At 36.9% G+C, this 19,037-nt stretch overlaps 1 protein-coding gene across 3 annotated transcripts in view; it reads right to left on the reverse strand.

The window, feature by feature from the left end:
- RASA2 (RAS p21 protein activator 2) overlaps positions 1–19,037 on the reverse strand; it is a 126,106-nt gene that overhangs the window by 27,403 nt on the left and 79,666 nt on the right. For all 3 annotated transcript variants that reach the window (XM_027544586.1, XM_027544580.1, XM_027544570.1), the window contains exons 10-16: positions 12,314–12,470; positions 10,306–10,454; positions 8,091–8,205; positions 7,526–7,600; positions 6,962–7,085; positions 4,053–4,159; positions 409–492 (exon numbers count right to left, since the gene is read on the reverse strand). In XM_027544586.1, coding sequence (XP_027400387.1) covers positions 409–492; positions 4,053–4,159; positions 6,962–7,085; positions 7,526–7,600; positions 8,091–8,205; positions 10,306–10,454; positions 12,314–12,470 — 811 coding nt within the window. The remainder of the gene's footprint in view (positions 1–408; positions 493–4,052; positions 4,160–6,961; positions 7,086–7,525; positions 7,601–8,090; positions 8,206–10,305; positions 10,455–12,313; positions 12,471–19,037) is intronic.

Consider the following 19,037-nt stretch of genomic DNA (forward strand, 5'->3'; position numbering starts at 1 on the left):
GAGAACTAAGAATACAGAATATAATGGGCTGTATTTTTAAGCTTAGGATTAGGGCCCAAAGGGGTTCAATCATATATTTCAAGAGAGTTATGGGGTTTGGAGCTAAAGATTTTTCTCAAGAGCTGCCTGATGATTATGGCACAAAAAGATAAAGACAAGGCTCTTACATCTGTTAACTAGACCCTCTACCCCATCTTAGACACATTAGTTTAAATGAAACTGTCTTCTTTAACAGGTGACTAAGATAAGACATTTAAAAGACAACTATCGCATCTCTCTCTCTATATATAGTTTTTTGATTTTGCTTTGTTTTTAATTTGGAAGGGAGGGAGCAGTGAGTGAGCAGGGATCATAGGGTTTAACAACATTTAGAAGTGTGAACACAAAGCAATACAAAGTAACACTCACCTTGCTTTTGGACAGACTCCCCCAGCTTCCCAAAGTCTGAATAGTTTTTGAGATGAGAGTTAATGTTCTGATTGTCTGTGGATCCTAAAGAACATAGAAAAGACACAAAAAGTCTTGTTAGGTTTTCAAGGAATAGAATTTGTGTAAAAAGTAGAGTGAATGGGCTACAATGCTCTAAAACAGTGACTCAACAATGTGCATTCAAACAAGTTAAAACATAGCAAAAGATGGGCACAGCTCACTGGACTAAGGAATTAAAAGACTAAAGAAGCCATATGTAATTGATAATCCCTCCTGAAGTAAATATATCTAATGATGTGTTACTTTTGAAAGTCATAATCAATTATTTTTTAGGGAGGGGTACAGTATGGTAGTGGAGAAGGCAACGGCACCCCACTCCAGTACTCTTGCCTGGAAAATCCATGGACAGAGGAGCCTGGTAGGCTACAGTCCATGGAGTCGCAAAGAGTCGGACACGACTGAGCGACTTCACTTTCACTTTTCACTTTCATGCATTGGAGAAGGAAATGGCAACCCACTCCAGTGTTCTTGCCTGGAGAATCCCAGGGACTGGGAAGTATGGTAGATGGGACTACCTAAAAAAAATTTTATTTACTTTTGGAATGTCAATGGCATCTACTTCTTTTTACTTTATGACTTAAAATGGCAATTTCCAAATTTTTTGTACTCAACTCACTTGTAAGCATATTCAATAATCTTATGGCTTCTGCAATCAATTGTTTTCACCATGGAAACAAAAACCTAACTTCAGCTTAGGAAATGAGAAATCATTCAGTTCATGTACGATTTTAGCAGAAAGTAACTACTTGAGTCTACAATCCAAGGTGTTTTCCAGGGCTGTCTGCTAGAAAGAAGTAAATATAAATAAAACTGACCAAATAGTGTTCCCTAACAAATCCTTGCTGCTTTTTTTTTTTTTTAATTGAGGTATAATTTACATACAGTGAAATGAACAAATTTTAAATGTATATAGTCTGATGAGTTTTCACACATCCATACATTTTGTATAACTAATTCCTCTATCACTATATAAAAACATCTTTTTTTGTTCTGGAGATTCAGATAAACAGTATTTGCCATCAAAAGACATATTCAAGAAAATTTAGATACAGAAATGCTTTTGTAAACTAAAGTGGTTGATACTCCTTAATATTTTAGTATCACCACACTGAAAATAGACAGTGACTGTGAGGTGAAGAGATGGCTAAGGATGTAAGGCAATTCTGAAAAAGAAGGAATATCTGAGATATGATAAGTTATGATATACTTATGAAATAGTTACACACCTTAATTATAGTTATTCAGAAAACATTTTAGCTACAACATCCAGGATTCCATTATATCTATAAAAGGTCCCTCCAATTCTCTGCCTTTGAAGAATATAAAATTCTTAACAATCTGCTAACAAGCTGAATTTGAACTGAATTTCATCAAGACTTCCCTGCTCAAATTTGGGTAAAACTGCATTTATCTACTTATTCCTTAATCTTTTTCAATTGGATTTTCTTCTTTTCTCCTCTACTAAAACTGACTTCTCAAAATTCAAAGAACCTCTAAATGGTGGTTCTCCTCTTCAATCACTCTGTAACTTTCATTACTGGTCCTGACAATGTCATCACTCTCAGGTCACCAGGATTATTCCTTGCTCTCAATTTCTGTAGTATGAACTGTCTGTACTGCTCACCTGGTACTAATCAGGTGCTAGATTTATGCTTGCAGTTTTAGACTGTGTCTTAAGTGTTTGCCTTATTTCCCCAATTAGAAGGAAAGGTTCATTTAAAAACAAACAATAAAGAAATAAAATAAAAACAAACAATAAAGTTATATGACAGTGTGAAGCAGTCCTTCTGGCATACTGATTAGAAAGGTGACCTAAAATACAGAGTCTGTGATCAGAAGGATTTTACTGCAACCCATCTGTTATAGGGATATGCAAATCCAAGTCTGAATACAAGGCAAGGTCACATGTTCAGAGGTAGGAGTTCTGTTTCTGTCCAGAATGCCATCACGCTTTCGCTGCTCCAGAGCTCTGTACAGAACCACAGAAAAGACAAAGGACACTGGTCCACTGCAGCTACTCAAAGATCATTCATTCTTTGACAAGAAAAGGTGTGTTACTATCACAGCAGTGTGGTTATACTCAGTTCTCAAGTTAAATGAGTGGCCAATGTGTAGTTGCTAAGAGGAGAGGTGGCCTTCAGAGCCTAGTTTAACTACAAAACCTCTGTGTCTCCCCTACACTGTATTAGCAAGTTTCCTTAGGGGAAGGTGTGTCTTCCTCATCAATGCCTCTCCAGGGCTGAGCACAGCATTGAATACACTGCAGGTGTTCACACACCTGACCTGCTAAGAGGCAGTAAGGAACACGGGTAAGCTCATAGTCTGGGAGGACTGAATGGGTCAGAATTCTCATTTAATCCAGTTCAAACTGAGATCAAATCGTAATATTTTAATTGTACGACCCTAAAAAAGTTCTTGAATTGTGGTTTTCTAATCTATAAATGGGGCTTCCCTTGTGGCTCAGCTGGTAAAAAATCCGCCTGCAATGTGGGAGACCTAGGTTCGATCCCTGGGTTGGGAAGATCCCCTGGAGAAGGGAAAGGCTACTCACTCCCGTATTCTGGCCTAGAGAATCCCATGGACTACACAGTCCATGGGGTTGCACAGAGTTGGACATGACTGAGCAACTTTCACTTTACCTATAAATGAAGATTATAACAGAACCTACCTCATAACGTTACTGGGAGAACTAAGTTACAACATGTAAAGTACTTAGACCAAGGTGTAGTGCAAAGCAAGCACTAAATAAATGTTGGCTTTTATTATTATTACTTGCTACAAAAATCAGCAAAAAAACAATTAGATAAGATTATAAAATGTCTGGAACATAAAAGGTTATAGACTTAGCAAAAAAATACTGTATGAGAAGGAAAAAGAAACAGCAAAATTAATGAGTTTTAAATGTTAACGATGGGGAACCTGGCGTGCTGCAATCCATGGGGCTGCAAAGAGTTGGACACGACTTAGTGACTAAACAACAAAATGTTAAGAAACATGTCAATCTACGTAGTGTTGATTAAGATTTAAGTAAATATGACTTTAGAACAAAAAGATTATATGCCTTAAGTTTTAAATCTCATACATTTATAATATCTCAGGTGAATAAAAAGTAAATATGGAGATACCAAATTACATTCCAATGAAAGTTTCTACACCTTCCAGAAATGAGCCTCTTCAAATGTCTGTGAGATTTAAAGCTATCCGCAAGATTAAACCTACAACTAATGAAAGAAAAAAAAAGACAACCCTGTTGTAAAGAAATTTACAAATGTACACAACAGCAGAGGGAAAAGATGATGAGCTCTCTTCCCGCCCATCACCAAGCTGCAACTAGCACCAACACTGTATTACCCATGTGTAAGTAAGTATCTTTTAACAACAAAAATAATGGGACTTTCAGCCTTTTCTGAAAGAATGAAATGGCTAAGGAAAATAACCAGTTAAATTTAAGTACTGGTTATAAGAAAACACAGCCAAGTGCAACTGGCCTGTTATTTTGTTTTTTCTTATTTTAATGAAAATAAACAAAAATGGAATAAAGCTTTGAAAAGAACAACACTTACTGGATGATGAGGTCGCAAATGAAAAGTATGAGGTGATACTACTGCTACAGCAAAGAAACGAAGAAATACAAAGCTGCTCACTGCAGAATACTGAACATGAGGGTCATCTGCAGGAAAAAAAATGGTGAAATGTCATGCACAAAACACTGAATTACAAAACGAAATGACAAAAAGTATCGGAAAAAAGTATGTAAACTTAATAGGAGATAAATATAACCTGGCTAGTAAGAACTGAATTGATGAAATGATAGTAATGGTTATGACCAAATTAAAGGGAAAAAATCCTATGACTAAAAAAATGAAACTTGAAAAAAAAAATAGTAAGAAATAACAAAGAAAATGAAAGGCAAAGCTGCTAGGTTGTGAGAAATAATTTAATTTGGAAAAATACCTCTTTCCTCATCTATAAGAAGAAACTCCTGAAATTACAACAACAAAAATAAAAGTAGTATCTAGTACTATCCAGTACTCCTGCCTGGAAACTCCCATGGACAGAGGAGCCTGGTGGGCTGCAGTCCATGGGGTCGCTAAGAGTCGGACACGACTGAGCGACTTCACTTTCACTTTTCACTCTCATGCACTGGAGAAGGAAATGGCAACCCACTCCAGTGTTCTTGCCTGGAGAATCCCAGGGACGGGGGAGCCTGGTGGGCTGCCATCTATGGGGTCGCACAGAGTCGGACACGACTGAAGCGACTTAGCAGCAGCAGCAGCAGCACTATCCAGTAGTAATAATTAAGCCCCTAAGACTAGGACAGGAGATTGTCTTCAGTTTCGGGATACTGTTTCAGTTCCCCCTCAGAAATCGTGATAAAATCAAAGGCTGGATAACAAAATAATTAGAAATCTTTACTTTTAAAAATCTGCCAATATTACCTATAAAAATGCAGATGAACTGAGACAACTTGTGGCTTTGATCACTCAGCTACAGCTGAGTAGCTTTCAGACTGGAGTCAACACTTAACACAACAATCAATCAGATGGCAGAGATGCAGGTGGTGAGGGAAACAATGTCTGCATTTGGTGTGAGTAACTCTTCTGAGCCACTCAGCACGTAGTCACCAAGTCATTTACTATGTAGTTCTTTACATAATAATATACTAATATACTTTATGGGCTTCCCTGGTGGCTCATTGGTAAAGAATCCGCTTGCAATGCAGAAGACCTTGGTTTGATCCCTGGGTTGGGAAGATATCCCCTGGAGGAGGGCATGGCAACCCACTCCAGTACTCATGCCTGGAGAATCCCCATGGACAGAGGAGCCTGGTGGGCTGCAGTCCATGGGGTCACAAAGAGTTGGATATGACTGAGCGACTAAGTACAATATACTTTATAGTAATATAATAACGTTTGCTTCCGTGACTGCTTCCTCCCCGCTCCCCACCCATCTTTCCAGGATAGTTAAGTACAAATGAGAAAATAATGCAAATACTTTATGAGAACAAAACTATCACTACTGGGGTCTATAGAGAATAGGAAGACACGTTAATATTTCAGGACAACAATGAGATAGTTAAGGAAATACATTTACATTTATTTAAAATAATAAAAAATGTATTTTAGATTATCCATATAAACAAGAATTAAACAGCTAATGCATATTGAAGGTCAAAATCCCTGGGTAGACTACAGTGATTAGTAACACATTGGAGTGCGTTGGGCCCAGGTTTGAGACCCAGCATGCCTGTTGGCCATGTCACAGGCCATTTGGCAAATCACTTGACTTCCCTAAACCTACGTTTCATTAACTGATGAAGGAGAACGTCCCTGACTCATGTGGTGGTGTGCAGGTGAGAGAGGAGCTAATTCAGGCTAGCACTGTCCTGCTCACTAAGCCCTCAATATGGTTATTATGGTCTAACTCACTATTTAAAAATAAAATCTCAGCACTTCACCCTTCTATATTTTAATGTCTCTGCCCACCCCCCTGCCCCCGATATTTGTTACAAAGTCTGGGTTTAGTATGCTTATTTCAAGCCAACTGTTTACAGCCTTACTGTAATTAGTAAAGACGTCTAGGGCTGAATTTATCTACTTGTTAGGTAAAGAATTCAGGCTCATTTTAGCTTTGGTTAATTTAGTGGAGGGGCAGATAACTGCAAACACCTGTGTGCACATGCACACTTGAAAAATATGATAAAGTAGCAAAATCTCTTCAGATGGTTACAGAAATAAACTTATAGTTTCACACATCTGGGTAAGACTGATAATTTAAGTAGCTGCCTTATCTCCTTTATCCTCCCCCCATTACAAGCAGATCAGGAAAGAGCCATAGTAAATAAGTTTATTTACTTATCAGAGATGCATATAAACAGAATAATTCCAAGTGTTGACAACCAGAGGTAGCAACTATTAATTTTATGAAATGTTGCTAAGCAAAGCTTGGACACAGCTGCTCTTGCAAAATTAAAGCATGACAGTTATTGATATATGTACCTCAAAATTCTAGGTATATTGCAACGGAGATGTTTCTAATGTCTAAAGTCATTTCTGTAAAAACCACTCACCAATAAAACCTTAGCATTCTCAAACTGTCAAATCTAGTCAGTTGTATGGAACTAAAAATTCTCACTATTTTGAATGCATGCAAGTGGAAAATACAGCTGGCACAAATGACAAAGGTGTTTTTATCTATCATATTTAATAGTCTTATAAGCACCCAGTATAAATGTTTACTTATATAATATGTAGTTTGTAATCTTTGCCTTTCTTAAAAATAGTGGTGATTCTGATTGGCATGTAAAAAGTTGCCATTAAATTAAATCATACATTTCATTAATGAGCTAGAACTATTTTTAAAAACAAACTGTACTTAAAACCTTAAACCTTTTACATAAACCAAATACATAAGTCTACATAAAATCATACAGTAAAAGAAATGGCATATTTTAGTAAAACAAGGCACTTACTAGGAAATCTTTGAGTAGCCATTTGCCTTAGAGAATAAAAGATATCACACATTACAGTGGGGCAGCTCATACTTGATTTGACAATTGTACTGAACAACTTGTCTACATAGTAGCGCAGATTCTCCTGCAGGGTTTAAAAAGGTGAACATTAAGATTTTGACTTTTCCACATCTTCAATACCCTTTATGGAAAAAAATGCAGTGAAAATGAGATATACTAGTCTATCTAGTATTCTAAAGCTTTGCTTCCCTTCTATAAATTCATTCAGTGAAAGGACAATTTTCATCCTGACCTCATTTAATAAGTTAGATTTAGACTAGTTAGATACAAGAGGTGAATGTATAGAAGAAAATTCACAGGAAGCAACAGAGAATAAAACGATACAAAGATAAATCAGGGAAACAGCATTCTGAAAACTAGACGGAGGCAATGCTGCTAATAGTATGGGCATCCTGTAAGTAAAAGCACTGCTTCCCTCCAAACAGCATTACTACAACACAAGTGAGAGACAGATACACCATTAAGACCAATTTTAACGCAGTTGTAAAGACAGCAAAGGCTTACCTTATTATTTTCTACATTATCTCCCTCTTTCAATTTAATAGGATCAATTTCACAGGATTTTGAGGATTCACATATCTGGAAAACAGGTAATTTTTCATTTAATGCTCTTTTCTAAATAATTTGGAAAAATGAAAAATTCATAGTGGCCAAAAAGTTTTTTTGGTTTTTCAATTAACAGCATAAGGAAACTTTCTGGCCAACCCAATAACTATTATTTTTCTGATCATACAAATTAATTATAAAAATTTAAACTGTAATCAAGTTTAAAACCCTCATCCAGAGATAATGTATACACCTAAAGAACTGTATCAAAAAAACTTTCACATATTTGAAACTCTAGCTACTATAAATCTGGTAAGGAATAAATAATTATGTAGAGTACATTATAATGTGCATTCAACTAAAAATACATTAAAGGAAAAGTAAATCATTTATTTTACTTTAGTGTTCAGCCTTATGTTTTCAGTAATGTATGAATGGATATGTCATTCATATCACCAGATCACTTGATGGAAGACACACTATAAGAATGACAACATATTACTATCTGAGGTATATTCTGTACCTCATCTAGAATAGGTTTTAATGTTACTTTCAGGTAGTGCCCTCCCACTATTTTCATCATCTCATCCAGGCATCGGGTAGCCAAGGAGTTTCCTCTAAAAATTGTGTTTGCATCTCTGAAATACAAACAGAAACAAGGTAAAACCAAGCGCAATAAACAAAGGCTGTAAAATCAATAACCAGGCATTTGACTTTGACCGTGTATACAATTTTAATAATTTTTACCAACCATTTAAAAGTTTGCTACTCTAAGGATTTTCACACTTATAAAAATCCCTTAACAAAAATATAAAAAAACAAGCTAACAAGAAAAGCAACCTGTATTTGAACTACAAAAGTAGTGTGTCTCTCTAAACAAGTGTTAGACTTGATAGGAACGGGAAGCCATCTGATGGCTTTTAATAACACGTGCATCAGTTCAGTTCAGTCGGTTAGTCGTGTCCAACTCCACAACCCCATGAACTGCAGCACAACAGGCCTCCCTGTCCATCACCAACTCCTGGAGTTCACTCAAACTCATGTCCATCGAGTCGGTGATGCCATCCAGCTATCTCATCCTCTGTTGTCCCCTTCTCCTCCGGCCTCCAATTCCTCCCAGCATCAGAGTCTTTTCCAATGAGTCAACTCTTCCCATGAGGTGGCCAAAGTATTGGAGTTTCAGCTTCAGCATCAGTCCTTCCAAAGAACACCCAGGACTGATCTCTTTGCAGTCCAAGGGACTCTCAAGAGTCTTCTCCAACACCACAGTTCAAAAGCATCCATTCTTCGGCACTCAGCTTTCTTCACAGTCCAACTCTCACATCCATACATGACCACTGGAAAAACCAAAGCCTTGACTAGACGGACCTTTGTTGGCAAAGTAATGTCTCTGCTTTTCAATATGCTATCTAGGTTGGTCATAACTTTCCTTCCAAGGAGTAAGTGTCTTTTAATTTCATGGCTGCAATCACCATCTGCAGTGATTCTGGAGCCCAGAAAATAAAGTCTGACACTGTTTCCACTGTTTCCCCATCTATTTCCCATGAAGTGATGGGACCAGATGCCATGATCTTTGTTTCCTGAATGTTGAGCTTTAAGCCAACTTTTTCACTCTCCTCTTTCACTTTCATCAAGAGGCTTTTTAGGTCCTCTTCACTTTCTGCCAAAAGGGTGGTATCATCTGCATATCTGATGTTATTGATATTTCTCCTGGCAATCTTGATTCCAGCTTGTGCTTCTTCCAGTCCAGCGTTTCTCATGATGTGCTCTGCATATAAGTTAAATAAGCAGGGTGACAACATACAGCCTTGACGTACTCCTTTTCCTATTTGGAACCAGTCTGTTGTTCCATGTCCAATTCTAACTGTTGCTTCCTGACCTGCATACGGGTTTCTCAAGAGGCAGATCAGGTGGTCTGGTATTCCTATTTCTTTCAGAATTTCCAGTTTATTGTGATCCACACAGTCAAAGGCTTTGGCATAGTCAATAAAGCAGAAATAGATGTTTTTCTGGAACTCTCTTGCTTTTTCCATGATCCAGCAGATGTTGGCAATTTGATCTCTGGTTCCTCTGCCTTTTCTAAAACCAGCTTGAACATCTTGAAGTTCACGGTTCACGTATTGCTGAAGCCTGGCTTGGAGAATTTTGAGCATTACTTTACTAGCGTGTGAGATGAGTGCAATTATGCGGTGGTTCGAGTATTCTTTGGCATTGCTTTTCTTTGGGACTGAAATGAAAACTGACTTTTTCCAGTCCTGTGGCCACTGCTGAGTTTTCCAAATTTGCTGGCACATTGAGTGCAGCACTTTCACAGCATCATCTTTTAGGATTTGAAATAGCTCAACTGGAATTCCATCATCTCCTCTAGCTTTGTTCGTAGTGATGCACATGTGCATATCAGGGTGATATATATATAATGGATAAGGGGAAAAAAATCTTCTGTCCTGGTGTTTTATTTGTGACACATGAATCATTACAATGACAAAGCAAAGATCAGGAACAGGAAATTTTGACACTAAATGGAAAAAAAAAAACTTCATTACTTGTTAAGTTTACTGTTGGCGGACACTGCTTGTTAACTTAAAGAACTGCCTTTTATTACTTGCTTTGTAGTCCTTTTAGACCTCTCTACAGAAAGGCTAGTCAATATAAAAAAACTGAGACTGTGAAAAATTTTGTTAAATTAAGGCCCAATTTCAGTGGCGCATAATTAACACTTAATAAAATAAAACTCTTACTGTGTTTCCTTCAAGTCTAGTTCCGCCACTGCAGTGGCAAAAGGAACAAGTTTATCATGGTGGAGCAGCAGTCGTACAAGGGGCAAAACAGCATCATTTTTATCTCGACATATTTCACCCAAAATGTAAGCAGCTGAGGCAGATATTGGCTAGAATACAGAAAGGTGGAAAACAAGCACAAAATCAGAGACGCATGATTAAATGTTCAATCACTATCCATTAAAAAGTAATTCAAATATGCTCATTAACTATAATTATTATATAGCATAATATTAAATTTTTTAACTTAAAAAAAAAACACTTTATTTTGTACTGGGGTATAGATGATTAATAAACAATGTGATAGTGTCAGGGGAACAGCAAAGGGACTCAGCCATACATACACCCATTCTCCCTCAAACTCCTCTCCCATCCAGGCTGGCACATAACATTGACAAAAATAATTTTCTAACTTTTTATCAGAGATGAAATTTGGAGCAGATATTGGTATATAGTACTCTGGTTCAAATAAAACACACAAAAACATACATACGTGTAGAGTATGTGTGTGTATATCTAGACACACATATCAGTTCAGTTGCTCAGTTGTGTCTGACTCTGCGACCCCATGGACTGCAGCATGCTAGGCCTCCCTGTCTATCACCAACTCCTGGAGTCCACCCAAACCCATGTCCATTGAGTCGGTGATGCCATCCAACCATCTCATACTCTGTCATCCCTTTTTCCTACTGCCTTCAATCTTTTCCAGCATCAGGGTCTTATCCAATGAGTCAGTTCTTAGTATCAGGTGGCCAACGTATTGGAGTTTCAGCTTCAACATCAGTCCTTCCAATGAACACTCAGGACTGATCTTTAGGATGGACTGGTTGGATCTCCTTGCAGTCCAAGGGACTCTCAAGAGTCTTCTCCAACACCACAGTTCAAAAGCATCAATTCTTTGGTGCTCAGCTTTCTTCACAGTCCAACTCTCACATCCATACATGACCACAGGAAAAACCACAGCCTTGACTAGATGGACTTTTGTTGGCAAAGTAATGTCTCTGCTTTTGAATATGCTGTCTAGGTTGGTCATAACTTTCCTTCCAAGGACTAAGCGTCTTTTAATTTCATGGCTGTAGTCACCATCCACAGTGATTTTGGAGCCCCCCAAAAATAAAGTCAGCCACTGTTCCCACTGTTTCCCCATCTATTTCCCATGAAGTGACTGGACTGGAATTGCCTTTCTTTGGGACTGGAATGAAAACTGACCTTTTCCAGTCCTGTGGCCACTGCTGAGTTTCCCAAATTTGCTGACATATTGAGTGCAGCACTTTCACAGCATCATCTTTTAGGATTTGAAATAGCTCAACTGGAATTCCATCGCCTCCACTATCCACTAGCTTTGTTCATAGTGATGCTTCCTAAGGCCCACCTGACTTCACATTCCAGGATGTCTGGCTCTAGGTGAGTGATCACACCATCGTGATTATCTGGGTCATGAAGATCTTTTCTGTATAGTTCTTCTGTGTATTCTTGCCACCTCTTAATATATTCTGCTTCTGTTAGGTCCATACCATTTCTGCCCTTTATTGAGCCCATCTTTGTATGAGATGTTCCCTTGGTATCTCTAATTTTCTTGAAGAGATGTCTAATCTTTCCCATTCTATTGTTTTCCTCTATTTCTTTGCACTGATCGCTGAAGAAGGCTTTCTTATCTCACATATATATAGTTTTAATAAAATTTGATACTCTGAAATCTTTTTCTCATCATTTATAGAATTATTTTAGCCTTTTCATTTTGGGCTTCACAGGAGGCTCAGTTGGTAAAGAATCTGCCTGCAATGTGGGAGACCTGGGTTTGTTCACTGGGTTGGGAAGATCCCCTGGAGAATGGAACGGCTACCCACTCCAGTAATGTGGCCTGGAAAATTCCATGGACTTCCCTATAGTCCACAGGGTCACAAAGAGTTGGACACAACTGAGCGACTTTCACTGGACTATTAAGTAACACACAAGATTTTTAAAGTACCTGAACATCTGGTGATTTTAGCAGCAGTGTTTTCAAAGGACCATAGTACTCTGAAGGAAGCACATAGTCTTCTGTATAACATATATTCAATCGAAGGGACCCCAGGTCATCAGTTTTAGATGACTTGTTTCCATTGTCTCTTGGTTGTAGCAAGTACCTAAAGAAAAAATACAATCAATTCTATGCAATGATAATGTGCATCAAAACTAGAGAGATAATTAAACAGCTAAGCTATAAAAAAAAAATAAAAAAAGTCAGTATTTAATGTTAGGATAATTCATTAAATAGCAGAGTATTAATTTTCAGAGGCTAAGTGGTGGCTGTAAATGGAACTAGAAAACTAAAAATAGATTTTTATCCAGGAAACAAAAAAGAAATAGATAGTACAAAAGTCAATATCTCAAAAGGACTGAGTAAGAGTTTGATTAGCCTGCAGGTTAGGAAAAATATTATAAACGATTTAAAATCCAATGTATTATCAAAAATAACTTTTCATTAACTAAATTTAAGAAAGATACATTTGGTTAAAATAGATAAGACATACTATAAGAAGATGTAAGTGATCTCATTTTAAAGTAAATCCTATATTGTAAAAATTTGAACTAATTTTTTAAGAGTAAGTGGTTGAAGGTTTATAAAGAGTTTTTTATATTGTTAAAGGATTAGCACTGCAACTATATTGAAAATGATTTCAGCTGCAAAAATTGGATTCACATGAATTTGTAGGATCAAAACCAGAAATCTAAGTTAAAGACTATTTGTCATGGAAATTTAAAAATCATACAAAAGTAAGAAGAGCAGAATACTGAACTTCCATGTACTCATCATCTAACATTACTGATTATCAGTTCAAAGCCATTATTGTTTTAGCCACATCTCTACTCACTCCTCCCATCCCACTTATTATTTTAAAGCAATGTACAGGTGTTTTCTAATTTCATCTATAAATATTTCGGTATATATAACTACATTATCCAGTCAGTATTCAAATTCTCCTGAACTTACCGAACAGTTTTCTAATAGTCTATTCAAATCCAAGTTCACAGACTGTAATTGGTTGATGGATTCAAGCAATTAAGAAATCAGATAATTTATCTATAGAATTTTCCAGTCTTAGGACTATGTTAACTCTATCCCCATGGTATCATTTAACATATTCGTCTGTCTCATTTCCTGTATCCTGGAGTATATTGGATACTGGAGTATATCTAGGGCTTGGTTAGATTGAATTTGATATTGTGGTAGGAATACATTGATAGTATTGTGTAGTTATACCAGGAGGCAGTGATGTCATTGTTTTCTCCTTTTTGTGATATTTGCAATTATTGATGATCACTGCCAAGAGTCATTAATCTGCACAGGTTTCAAAATGATAACTATAATTCTATCATTCCTCCTTCAATCATTAGCCAGAATGTTTTTTTATAAAGAAGTCAGTAGTTCTGATATTTACTCCTGACATTTACCACTTATGTCCTCCCCTAATACACTAACTTGATTAAAAATAGGAGAGGAGGTTTTAACAGAATACTAGCTTTGAGAAAGATATGATAAAGATAAATGAGAATAGAGAATTAACCAAGCAACATTTAAAAAATGAAGGAATGGTAATATAAGAAGAAATTATATAGAAATTATAGCACTACCCACAAAAAAGGAATTCCTGTTTCAGAAAATCAAGCTTCAGAACTTCTACTCTCTGATTTGAGAAATAATGATGTAAATAATTTGCCTATGGAAATAACTGGAAATAAGCCTGTCAGCAAAGATGACTCTGAAGTGCCTCCAATGGAAGTCTAGGTGGCAGATCCCCAATCATTCTGGCGTGGGCATCACTTTGGTCAATTTCCCACAGTGTAATATGTATGTGTACATACATACACTACACAGTGTCGTGCAGTATGTTCTGTAGCTCTGCAAATTCAGATATCTAGTTCAATCAGCAAATCTAGAAGTGAATCTGAATCACAATGATGGAGCAGAGACCAATATATTTAAAATAGAAGGCCAATTACTAAATTTATGGCAAGAAATACTGCTGACATGCAAACAACATGGGTTCAAACTACACAATTCCTGGAATACACAATCCCCCACGAATACAGAGGGAAGACTGTACCGCATTCGAGTGGCAAAGATACCTGTACTTTATCGTGACTGATGTATTTTATTACGGAAATGTTAATTCACAAAAGTAGGGAGAAGAGTGATACTATTAACAAGCAACACCCTCACCATCAACCCCATGCATTTATCACCTGGCTTAACTATTATCACCATTTTCTACAGTGTTTCATCTAAATCTCTCATTTCAACTAGTACATTTTTTACCTGTTAACATATAGTTTTTTATGTTTGGTCAATACATTTTTTTACCTACTGGCAAGCTATGTGGAAAGTCAAATTATCTATCAGAAGGTGTGCTGTGGTGACTACAGGGACATAACACAGAGATTTATGGAATCTTAATCTCTCAGCTAAGACAACTTTGCCAAGGAAAGAACAATGCTTCTAGAACAGATTGCTCTTACCCCACGACTGGGCTTGAATGGGCAGTACTCACCCATGTTTGCCTCTTTGGGAGCCTTTTTTACTGTTCTAGATTAACTGCCCCTTCTATTGTAACTCCTGTTTTTCATATATGGTAGAATAAGATTACTTGTATTACAGTTAAAACCTGCTTCTGCCTCCCAGGGACTGCATCTACCCACTCTAAACAGTATCCTCACACTCTAATCAGGTTTACAGACTCTATTTTGGTTTGTTCTATAGAAATTATCCTCAGAGTATATTATTCCCTTATCTCCAAATTGCTGGGGGAAGGAATGCCTTATCCCTCTGGTATTCTCATAAAACTACAAAATATCTGCAAAATAGGTCTACAGTCCTAACAGGGAGGGATTCAGGCAGTGATATGACAGTTACTGATTTTTATGTATACACTGTTTTAGGATGCTCAGGAACTCCAGAAGGGCTCTCTCCGGACACTCTTTTTAAACTTGCCTCCTTGGGTTTCTTTGGCAGGAACGGGAAATTCCTATGGACAAAGTATCTCATCCATGTCTACTGGAACAAAATACAGAATTACAAAATTGTCCTACCCATTCCTTGAAAAGATCTTTTTTTTTTTTTTAAATGAGAAGGGATCACTCACTTGATTTCTTTTTTAATAATATTAAAAGGGACACTCAAATATTTGCTGGCAATTTAAAACAGAATATTTTTGAGTCTTAAACATACTCAAAAGCATTTAGGTGAAAAGTACTAACTTATTATAGTACACTGGTTAAGAGCACAAACTTTGGAGTCAAAAGAATTTGGTCCAAATTCCAGGTCTGCAACCTTGGGCAAATTGCTCAATCTCTCTGTGCTTGCTTCCTTATCTGTTACATAAGGAGTAAAGATAGTATTTAAATGATTAATCCTTATAAAAACCCTAAGGAGGTTATATAAGTGGAGCACTTAGAATAGTGCTTTGCACATAGTAAATGTGATTTATAAAACATTTATATACATATAACTGTTACCACTTAAAATACTGTTACAAAAAGCTCAATTTCAACCAACTGAAGGATCCCTTGTGAATTAATCAATCTTGTATGAATTAGAGTTAAAGAGAAAAACCTCAAGATTTGTTACATTGAGGGTATCTGGTGTGTCTAAGGTCTAGGGATACAAAAAAAATCTCAAGTATATTTTTCTTCAGTTTTTAAATGAACTGTTTCAGTTTGAAAGAATAAGGAACAGGAATTAAAAAGAAGTTATTAACTGAAAAGGGCACTCAGTTGCTTACATTTTTTTTTTTTTTCCAATTTATAGTTGGGCATAAAAGCAATTCTAATGATCTCAAGAGTCAGGCTTTTAAAAGAAAAAAAAAAGCATTTGAAAGTTTTAACAAGGCTGTATCATTAAAATTGAGGTATGTAGACAAAGATTACCATTATTTGTGAATAATGCTGCCTAAGCTGGAAAACAACTGTTCAGAGGCAGCTTTTCCAATACGTGAATGTCACTTCTGGTTTCAGAAAGATAATCACTGTCAATGGATTTTTACCAAAGACAGGTGGCAAAACTAGCAAACTAGAAAACCAATTCATCTTAAGTAAACATTAATCCAGTTTTATATTTGTATAAAGTGCTTATGTTGAAAAAAAAACCTCCAACCATGTGCTTTATTTCTATTCGAATTTTACTTTCAAAATTAAAAAATTATAACATGAAAAGATCTTTGCATCAATTTTCTTAATGTTCATTTTGGATCATCTAGGAGGAAATGATTGTACCAATATATACAATCACACAAAGGTTTCGCACATATTAAGTTCTCTGACACCAGGTTCCTGGTAAAATAAGACAGAACTATGTTAGCACTAAGGTTCTCTTCATTTATACCATTCCACACCAATGGAATACTGGTACCAAAGGAAAAAAAAAGATGCAGAAATTCTGTATGTACTTATGCAGAATAATGGTGATGACAGCAGCAATAACTGTAATGATGAGTGTGAGAGATACCCATGGTCACAGCACTTACTTTATGTGAAACCAATTCATCCTCTAGTGTTGAGAGGCAGGTATTAAGTGTACCACCCCCATTCCATAGCCAAAGAAAATAAAAGCATTCAGGTGGAACACCTTGTCAGGGATCAGCCAGGTAGTTAATGACAGAGATGGGATTTGAACCACGGTAGTCTGATTCTAGAATCCATACTCTTAACCACTATAAAAAGTCAACAAATACTTAATGAAGTTCTACTAAACTGCTAACTGAAAAAAAGGTATAGAACATGATACAACATGTGTCCATTCATGTAAAGAAGAGGAAAGATGGACATATCCACATTTGCCTGTATTTACATAAAATATTTCCAGGAACTCAAAACAGGGGCTGCCTCAGAAGAGGTTAGCTGCGGGACAGAGGCAGGAGATAAGACTTTTATCTTCTAAACTGTGAACCACGTGAATGAGTTCTGTTGTTTACATATGTGAAAGATAAAACTAGCTAATAGCGACAATAACGAGCTAATCCTAACACTTTAACAGAAGTTTCAGAATAAAGAATACACACTATCACTAAGGAACTGACTAGTTAACAAAGGAAAGGGAAAGTAACTGAATCATGTCATAATTTGAGAACAAAATTGAAACCACAAAAGATCAGTTTTCAGGGGACATCCCTGGTGGTCCAGTGGCTAAGACTCCATGTTTCCAATGCAAGGGGCCTGGGTTCCATACTTGATCAGGGAACTAGATCCCACATACCACAGCCAAGATCCAGCACAGCCAAATAGATAAAAATAATAAATATTTTTTGAAAAAAAATCAGTTTTCAGGAAAAGACTCTAATAGTAAATGCTAAATAGAAATAATGTGGAAAGGGAAAGCAAATGAATACTTCTCAAACAACAGAATTATATTACTGATAATTACTTTCTTTCCTACTATTAAGATTAGAAAAAATACACTTGAAATCCTGAAGGTAAAGCTTTTCTTGAGTTTTCATTTAGTTACTAACAACCCCACAAGGGGACGCTGCAGTTCTACAACTGACAAAGGAGATTGTGTTTTAATCTGACTTAAAAGGAAATTGCATTCACATTTTTATATTTCCTCACGTATAGGGAAGTGTAAATGAACGAGCAGGATGTTTCTATTTCACGCTGCATAAATTTTAACACATACTTCTGGCACGTCACCTTTAACATATTACTGGCCAAAAATAAATCTATAGGAATAAAATTAATTTCTGTTAGTGCTCATACATCCTGACTTGGTAGTTCGACAAACTGTTGCCAAATTTGGAGGGCCTGTTTGGAGACATCTTATTTAAAATACAGGCTATAATGGCACATTTCAAGTTCACTTGGAGGAGCCTTGGGAGGCACAACAACTTATCTGTTATTTTGTACCAAGCAGCATGCTATGGACTTCCCTGGTGGGTCAGTGGTAAGTCTGCAATGCAGGAGCCACAGAATCCCTAGGTCAGGAGATCCCCTGGAGGAGGGCATGGGAACCCACTCTAGTATTTTTGCCTGGAGAATCCCATGGACAGAGGAGCCTGGTGGGCTACAGTCCACAGGGTTGCACAGAGTCGGACACGAATGAAGTGACTTGGCACACATGGCGTATCACTTTAAAGACAATGAACTGAGTTCAGAAATTTTCATTTAAAAAAATGTATGCTAACTTTATATAAGGTGGAAGAAGTTCGGCAGGAGGGAATGACAAGCCTCAAATGTTAATAAAAAAAATGACCACGTTTTTTTTTTTTCTTTTTTTTCCCCCATCTATGGACACGTTTTGGAAGTTACAGCATATAAAACGCCACCATAAAGACTAATCTTAGATCTGCATTAGCAAAAGGTAAAAAATAAAAGAAAAATTTTGAGACTACACAGACAAAACTGAAGAATGCCTGACAGCAGGCACTCAGGAGAGGCAGGATCCTGCAGACAAAGGAGACTGCTGCCCGCAGTAAGAAAACATCGGAACAGTTGGTTTCAAGTCCTCTTCCAGGCAACTGAAGCTGAGCACTAAAAGGGGGCCTCACAAGGCAAATGAGAAAGGCATGTTGTTTTATACTCAGTTGAAACCCAAGTTTAGCATGATGGCTACTGGGCAACCTACTGGAGGGGAGAGGACATACCTGCTCGTATGTGCTGTAGACAGGGGGAAAAAAACAATAGTTTCACACTGATTTTGCTAAGGAAGCTAACATCAGTTT

Source organism: Bos indicus x Bos taurus, chromosome 1 (assembly GCF_003369695.1).
Source record: "Bos indicus x Bos taurus breed Angus x Brahman F1 hybrid chromosome 1, Bos_hybrid_MaternalHap_v2.0, whole genome shotgun sequence".
In the NCBI taxonomy this organism is placed as follows: Eukaryota; Metazoa; Chordata; class Mammalia; order Artiodactyla; family Bovidae; genus Bos; species Bos indicus x Bos taurus.